General features: G+C 41.8%; 1 protein-coding gene across 1 annotated transcript; it reads right to left on the bottom strand.

Moving 5' to 3' along the window:
• Window positions 1–4508: 4508 nt before the first annotated feature.
• LOC104438468 (strigolactone esterase D14) lies at window positions 4509–7344 on the bottom strand. The gene is made up of 2 exons (XM_010051624.3): window positions 6799–7344; window positions 4509–5269 (listed from the first exon to the last, which is right to left on the bottom strand). Exons 1-2 carry the CDS (start codon window positions 7296–7298, stop codon window positions 4771–4773), a joined length of 999 nt encoding a protein of 332 aa, XP_010049926.2. The 5' UTR covers window positions 7299–7344; the 3' UTR covers window positions 4509–4770.
• Between the last annotated feature and the right edge of the window lie 1251 nt (window positions 7345–8595).

The raw sequence follows: 8595 nt of genomic DNA, 5'->3' as shown, positions 1-8595 counted from the left end.
CGGCAGGCGGTAGTTGGACATCCAACTATGGCAAGTCAAATAGGTAATTATTGCTTTGGTCAGTTGAGATCGTTTGAGCGGGTGGTGCGTGCGTAGACGCCTTAGGGTGCGTTTGGGAAACCACTTTGGGCAGAAAAGTTCTTTAGGAAACGCGAATCTTTGACTTAAAGATGTTTTTTCAAAATGCAACCGTTTTGGCAAATTGTACTTTAAAAGCTCTTTGTGAAGTGCTTTGAGCAAAATAGCGTTTGGGGAATTTACACATTTACAAATGAGTTTTGTGATAAAAAAATTATTAAAAAAAATATAAAAAAGACCGGCGAGGGCGTGACCGTCGAACCTCCGGCGACCGCCGGCGACCTCCGGCGACCCCGATTCGGGCGGCGAGGTCGCGCGACGCCGTCGCGACCTCCGCGACCCCGATTGGGCGGCGAGGTCGCGCGCGTCGCGCGACGCGGCCTCGACCTCCTGGCGACGCCGGATCCGGGCGCGAGGCCGCGCGTCGAGCGACGCCGCCTCGACCTCCGGCGACCTAGATCCGAGGCGTCGAGGTCGCGGAGGACTCGCCGCCCGGATCCGGGTCGCGACGGGGTCGCGCGACCTCGCCGCCCCGGATCTGGGGCGAGGTCGCGGAGGTCGCGCGACGCCGCCGCGACCCGATCCGGGCGGCAAGGTCGCGCGACCCGGATCCGGTCGCCGCCGAGCCTCCGGCACCGGATTCAGACTGGTCACGACCACCGCACCCGCGACTGGATGGGTCGCGCGGCCTCGCGAGCTCCCCGCGGAGGTCACACGGTGCGGCAAGCGACGGTCGCCGCAACGCCGCGACTCGCTGAGGTCGTCCGACTCTCCGACGACGATCGCTAGGTCGCGGCGTCCTCAGAGCGCAAATCGGCCCGAGAAGATGAACAGTGTTTCATCCAAGGGCACGAACCGGAAAAACAAAAATTCATGAGGACAATTTTGGAAAAAAAGAGTGAACAAGAACGCGTGGGCATGATGGGCATGCAAAGCCCAAGGCGCAGTCCCCGCCTTGGGCTTTCAGCCTTAAAAATGCTAGCATTTTGTCCAGGTGTGCCTTCCAAAGTTTTTCCCAAACGCCTTTTTTTTTTGCCCAAAGGACTTTGGACCCCGAAGGGGCTTTGGGAAGTGGTTCCCAAACGCACCCTTAGACACCTAAACTTTGCCTATATGTTCGAATATCTTTTGGTAAAAATGACACCATTGATCTTTTTTTAATGTGCTCAATATAATTCCTGAATTTTTAGTCCAATGTGATTCATGAATTTTTTAATTTATTCAATATAATTTATGAATTTTGATACATGTTCAATTTAGCCCATGAACTATATAAATATATTCAATATTGTCCATAATCTTAAATTAATGGAAGGCTTGCATTGAATGTTTTTATATATTTTAGGGATTACATCGATCGTGTATAAAAAATTACCGGAGAATTGGCTAAAGTTTATGAGTCATATTGAGCAAATTAAAAGTTTTGGCATTACACATCAGGCTTCTTGAAAGGGACGTTTACACAAATAGTCCATTAACTTTGACCCAACATGTAATATAGTTAATGAATTTAAAATTTGTTCAATGAGATTCATGGACTTTTGATATATGTACCCTTGAACTATAAGAAAATGGTTGATGTTTTTTTTTTTTTGGTAAAGAGAAAATGGTTGATGTTGTCATTTAATTAATTCAAATTCAGGGAACAACATCGAAATTTTAGGGATCACATTAAACAATTTAAAAGTTTACGGACGACATTATACATTGGGCTAAAATTTAGAATCGCATCAAATAAATTAAAAATTCAATGATCATATTATATATTGGGCTAAAATTCAGGGATCATTTATGTCTTTTTCTCTTCTCGAAATTCTCCGAGATCCGATTCGCGAGGCAAGAAAGATGTTATCGCATTTTCACGCACACAAGCTCACACAGGAGCTCCCGCTTGAGGCAAAACCTTTCCTAATGAAGCCCGGCCCGACCTGGATGGACTAGTCCCAGTCAGGATTAAGCCAAACTGGGCCTGGTCAGGTGGAACCAGGCCCAATATCCGCCCAACCTGGCCTAGTCCAATATTATCAGGCCCAGCTTAAGACCATGCCCAAATGGGCTTGGTGAACCGAGATAGGCCCAAGCTGGCCAGTTGAATAAAATCACATAACTAGATGAATAATTAGATGGCTAGAAAACACTAGTTAGGCAGATTTACGGGCTTTATTTCATGGGTTTTTTTTTTTTTTTTAATTTTATGTTAAAGGGGGAAGTCTAGGGAGTCCGGTACATGGCGATCAAAGAGGAGCTTCCACGCGGCTTCGCAGGACTGGCGACTGCAAACTCCGTGCCTCGTCGATTCGCGCTAAAAACATTACGGAGGATGCGGCGAAGATTGGTGGAAATTCGCCTTTTGGTTCTGAATTTGCGACTTGTTTAGTAGTCCGAAAGTCAGTATACGTTCTCCCCTTAGCCTCTTGAGTTCGCCAACCTGTCCTTACCGTTTCGTCAGGTCAAAGGGGCGTTCAAGCTCTTTCTTGACTAGTCTAAATCGAGGCTTCGGGACCACCTTTCGTTCTGTATTTATCAGGAAGTAGATTAGAGGGATCTAGTTTCTAATAGCGTGTCCATGCATGCGTTTAGGCAATGCTTTGCTTTTATGTAGCAAGAAAAAGCCGGAGCATGACCTACCAAAAAAAAAAAAAAAAAGCCGGAGCATGTCGAGATTTTATTCGAAATTTTACTTGCTATACAAGCATTCTTGATCGGGTAATTCTGAGTCACTTCGGGTGGGTTCTTGACGTATTGTCGCTTTGATTTGGTGTTTTCATATGTAAATTAGGGACTTATATTCAATTTGCTCCAAGTTCTGACACTTTCGTCTTGTATAAATCCACGAATGTCACCAGAATTAGCAGTATCAAGTTCCGACGCTCTATCGAGGAGTTTCACTTCGTCGGTCAATTTATTTTTCCATATCTGCGTCTTTTGGCAATTTTAACCTTTTTTTTGTCATTCAGATTTCAGATATTTTTTTTAAAAAAAATATGAATTCAATAAAAGTCATTGAAAGAGTTCTATCTATTTTAAATATTTATAGGTTTTAGTAATTGCATCATTAGACAAATAAAAATCACAATGCATCATGCTTTCATTCATCAAAATAGGATTTTTACTTAATAACACAAAGAATATTTGATGTTTCCACGAATTAGTGTTTTCATGCATACTTAGGATCATTTAGATCATTTGTTTATTTTATTACTATTTTCACATAATTAATTCCATATTTGCATAACATTAACAAGAAGAAATACAAAAAAAAAAAAAAAAAAGTCACGTTTCGCATACTTCGCAATTTAGAATTCATTTTCATAAGACTAAAACTAAGAAGAAGGATGTTTTTAGAATTGCATATGGATGAAATATGAATATTCTATCATTTGGAATAGATCGGACTTTTTTTAATAAAGAAAGCAAATGCATGAGATATAAAGAAGCTGCCATCTTTGCATTGGGTTTAGAGGCTTGCGTCACAAGTAGATTCTCACATCATATTTTCATCTTATGTCATATGTATATCAAATATAAAATTTAAAATTTGCACATAAACAAAAATACAATTAATTTCATAAAAATTGAAGGAGAAAATTTCAAAAAAGGACCCAAAGTGCCATCATTTTCTCAATTAAGGGATCGTAGAGGATCTTGCTTCAAACAAATGCTTGAAAGTAGCCATGATTGTTTCAAATAAGGGCTTTACCTTGTTGGTCACCACCCGATTAAATTTTCTTATCGATCAAGGTTGTTTTTGTCCAAATTTTCTTCTTCTTCATGACCCTTGCCAATTGATGGGAAGCATTGGTGACGGCTCTGTAACCCTTGTTGACTATTGGTAAGGGTCGAAGAGGTCTTGCAAGCACTCGCTATTAGCAGTTGAGGCCACCCTTGCCAAATCTAGCGAGGATTGGCCTTGCTTAAGGCCGCTGAGGGCCGACCTTGCTAATGGTAGCAGGCGGCGACCTCCCTTGCGGTGAGGGTGCCCTCACCGGATTGGGCGAGGGTGATCCTTGCCTAGCCCTTTGCGGGTATCACCGGTTGTTAGTTGGCCACCGGTAAAGAAAGAAGAAGAATTGGAAAAAAGGAAAGAAAAAGAAAAAAAAGAAAAAGGGAAAATGACGAAAATGCCCTTGACTATTGGAAAACCAAGCTTTTTTTTTTTTTTTTTTTTGAAACAAATATAGTCATTTTAGGCCTTTATTTAAAACAAACATAATCACTTTGAACATTTATTTGAAATAAGATCTACTTCAGACCCTTATTTGAGAAAGTGATAGCACTTTAAGTCCTTATTTGAAATAATTTTATTTGAAATAAGGTTCATTTCGGGTCTTTATTTGATAAAATGAGAGCGGTCCAGGACCCTTTTTTTTTCCCGGAATTTTCCCATATTCAAGCATACTCAAATTGAGAAAAATCTTTGACAAAAAAAGAAATTGAGAAAAATCTAGATAAAAAACTTCACATCTCACGACGGATACATTACATGTAATTCAACTAAACTGGTACCAACTATACGACCACAACCTCTACATCTATCCCAAAACTAATGATTAAACAATACCAAACCAAGCAGAAATCACCGCACAATTTTGTCATCTTAGATAGTAATAGACTATCATCGCTAGCAACATCACGCGAGAAGTTGGGCAGTCCAAGGAGAGATTTATGATTCAAAATCCGACCGACCGGATCTCAATCACAACCATGGTCGACCGGTCCCGTTGACACAGTTGGTGCGGGCGCGTCCTCTCTGCCGGGAGCGTCGAACCCCAGAGCTCGGCGGAGCACATCGAGGAGCTGCTCGTGTGCAGTCAGCTGGGGGAAATGTCCTGTGCCTTCAATCATCTCCACGGTTGACGGACCCGAGATCTTCTCCTTCATGTAGTGGGCTACGGAGGCCGGCACCGCCATGTCGTTGGTGACCTGAATTATGGTACACGGCACGGTCACGTTCGCAAGGATGTGCCGGTGGTCAGAGCGGAAGATGGATTCGGCCAAGGATGCTGCCACCTCCGGCTTCATGCTGCACAAACACTGTCGGAATTTGTCGACCGAAGGCGGGTCCTTGGGATCCACGATTGCAGGAGTGAAGTTCTCGACCCATTCTTGATAGTTCGATCGGATGCTTGAGACCATGTCATCGATTTGCGACTCTTCAAACCCACCCACATAGTCACCCAAGTTTAAGTACCTGTTCTAGGTGCATTGACGTTGGCGAGAATGCGTTAGGAACTTGCAAGAGGATGGAGAATCAACATGATAGTGAACCTTCATGCTCTTCCTTATGCGTTTGTTCTGTGTTAGTATAAGGTTCTGTACAGCTGAAGCATTATCCAAAGAAGCTTCCTTCTGTATTAGTTTAGTCTGTCAATTACATGACCAAAAGGATTTTTCAACGCAAGATAGAGAGTCCAAATAATTGATGCTCTAGGACAAAGACAATAAGAAATTCAGCCGGCCGGGTTTTCTCTTTCAATTATTTATCTAGATGTTGAGTATATTGAGATCGTATCTGAAGTCAAGATACAGATGCATTAACATATTATGCTGTAACAAATTAAACGGTATAGGAAAGGAAGATTTGCATTGTATCATCCAGTTCTTCATTTTGTCAACCGATCCTCAACAACCATAGCCTAAAAGTCAGGACAAGACAAGACAGGCCTGGCCAAGTAGCCAGTGCACGTACAATAGTTAAAGAGACGGCGGTCTTTAAGGCATCTTAAGGAGTGACGTCGCCCCTAAAAGAACTCCAAATGGTTTCAATTGAAACTAGAAAAGATGAGAGAAAGAGGGGCTATTAGAAGAGACTAACCATTTGGTTAGAGTTATGCTGTTATGCAGTTTCATTGCTTTCTTCTGTATGCACTACTGTTTCCTGACTATGGAACTGAACTCTCAGCATTTGATGAAGCATCGCATGATTCTTCATTTGATCTATTTTCAACCTTTCTACTTTTCTTCATTCATGTCAGCTTCTTTTCAATCGAGAAAACAGTACAATTGCAGATACTTTTGGAGAATTGGTTAGGGCGAGAAAAAGCAGCAATCAATAGAAGTATGCAGATATTTTATGGTAAAATTGTTAGCGAGAGGGAGAGTTAATGACTGACAACCCAAATTCCATAACAAATGATGCATAGAAAAAAATACAACGGTTAGAATTACTAAAAACCGATCAATTTAAGTTTTTCTGTAATAATTGGCAGTGATCTTACAAATTTTACATTGTATAAAAGTTAGAAGACTCAATTTTTTATATTTTTGCACTCTTTAGTGTTAGACCTTATGCATAAGGGTGAATGTTTCAATATTCAACTTATATTTTTAGAATAGTTGGTAGTGTTTTCACAAAATTTACCAATATCATCTCATGTAAGATTTCGATAAAAGGAATTGATAGGCGATCTAAAACTTATGGAATATAAGAACATGCGTGAAACAACTAAGGTTTCGACTCTACATGTAGAGGATTTTAGAATTTTAATTGAAGGAAATTCCAGACTCTCAACTTTAACTTAAGAAAAAAGGTTGGAAAAACCACAAAAAGAAATGACCCTATTGAGTTCCAATGCAAGAAAGTGTCTCATATGCTTTTATTTTTTGTTCTTTATTTTAAAAGAAGGAGAAGAGATCATTTGATAGAAAGGGAATTAGATTGAGAACAGACCATCAATGAAGGCTCTAATAAAGCTAGTCATGGGAAAGAGGTTGCTGTACCTTGGAGATGCGAGAAGTAGCATGAGCCTCTGAAAGAGCTGGGGTCTCTTGATGGAGGCAATGCATCCGATCATGCCGGACATGGAGTGCCCCAGAAAGATCACCGATTTCAGACCGCGCTCGTCGAGGAGCGCGATGAGGTCGTCGGCGTACGCGTCATACGTGGAGTACTTTGCAGGGTCGAAGAGGTTCTTGTCTTCGACCGCGCCAGAGAAGCACCAGTCGAAGGAGAGGACCTGGTAGTGCTTGGCCAAGGAAGGACTGATCTTGTCCCAGAGAGACTGGTCTCCTCCAAAACCATGTGCAAGGACTATCGTTTCGTCGCCGGAGCCTGTGGTTCTAGCATTCATTGATGACGAGAGGACCTTTGCTGGAACAGCCATCAGAGAGAGAGAGAGAGAGAGAGAGAGAGAGAGAGAGAGGGGGGAGAGAGGGAGAGAGGATATGGTAGGAATGGCTATTGTGTGTGTTGGGCAGGCTTCTTTTAATAAAGGGGCCATGCTGAGGAGATTTTACCTGGCAATCGATATCGTATGTTGCTGTTATATTGGCCCTAATGCTAACGTGACAGCAGTGTATTCATTGTCCATGACAAAACCTCAATTTATGGGGAGATATTCAAGCTGGGTACAATGTGTCGGACTCGTCCTATGACAATGGCCCGGCGATAAAATGATTGGGAATTTGCACGCGGAAGAGCAGGTGGTCTCGGGTTTGATTCCTGAATTGATCGGGCACATCACAACACCGGCCCGGATGGCATAAAGATCATCACATAATGAAAGCTGTTTTGCTTTTGTCTTTGTTCTCGCTTCTCAGGCTTGTAATCGCATTTGCATTTGATTTGAGCAATAAAGATAACTTATTATCCCCGGTTAATAAAAAAAAAAAAAAAAGACAGAAGAGAACTGTTTTGGGGGCAAACTGCTTGTTGAATGTGTGGCGAGCAAAGTCCCAATATGATCTCGAATTCTGAATTGTCTCAAAGTCGGAGCGAAGTTTCATTCATCATCAGAAGATGTAAGGACAACAGTGCACATCCCTTCCCTCCTATTAAACTATTGACCAAGTTCTGGGCCTGAATCTTCTCTCTCTCTCTCGCTTGCTCAGCCTTTTCTTCCGTGCTGACTTCGGCATCGGAGGGTCTACTCGACGACCAAATCTGGATACACCTCACCTGGACGGTTTACTGATCGAGGTGTGCAGGATGAAAACCCGACTCCAACTCGACAAAGCCGCGTGTCAGCAGACTAGTAGGAAACTGTAATTAATGATCCGAGACAAGATATCAAGAACCCAATTTTGATCTTTGCTTCTGTGACAAAACTCTACTTTTTTGGGCGGCAAAGGAGGGCGAGATTCTTGCATGCTTAGCTACAAGAACAATGAAACAACCACTTCAAGCCAGACCAAATGAATAATGGCAAAAATTTCCTCCACAATTAGATGGTAATTTCTCTTTTGGTGATGCTAGTCTTCAAGATTAGCCCGAAAATTTTGACATAGGACATGTATATCCCCATTTAAATATCTTTTGTTTGAAGTTCTCTTTAAAAACTCTATATAGAGGTTGATAATAAATGCTAGAGAGTCACGTATATAGATGTGATCCTAAACCATGTTACGCTTAATTGGCAATAAAACATAAAGTTTTACACCTACAATGTCAAAGCCATTAATTTATCCTAAATACATAGACACTTATGATGTGTATGTATAGAGAGAGAGCATCTCGTGTTATATTTAGATTTTCATTTTGTGCAATTTGAATTTGTGAGCAATATCATTTTCAGTCAA

The sequence above is a fragment of the Eucalyptus grandis genome, chromosome 3 (genome assembly GCF_016545825.1).
Source record: "Eucalyptus grandis isolate ANBG69807.140 chromosome 3, ASM1654582v1, whole genome shotgun sequence".
In the NCBI taxonomy this organism is placed as follows: Eukaryota; Viridiplantae; Streptophyta; class Magnoliopsida; order Myrtales; family Myrtaceae; genus Eucalyptus; species Eucalyptus grandis.
This window is presented reverse-complemented; position numbering and strand designations above follow the sequence as displayed.

Bases quoted from the DNA above. Each gene is read 5' to 3' on its own strand.
- LOC104438468 (XM_010051624.3), bottom strand. From the start codon at position 7,298: ATGGCCCCTTTATTAAAAGAAGCCTGCCCAACACACACAATAGCCATT. The intron at 5,270-6,798 runs GTACAGCAACCT...CACCTAGAACAG, and splicing joins CTACTTCTCGCATCTCCAAG to GTACTTAAACTTGGGTGACT.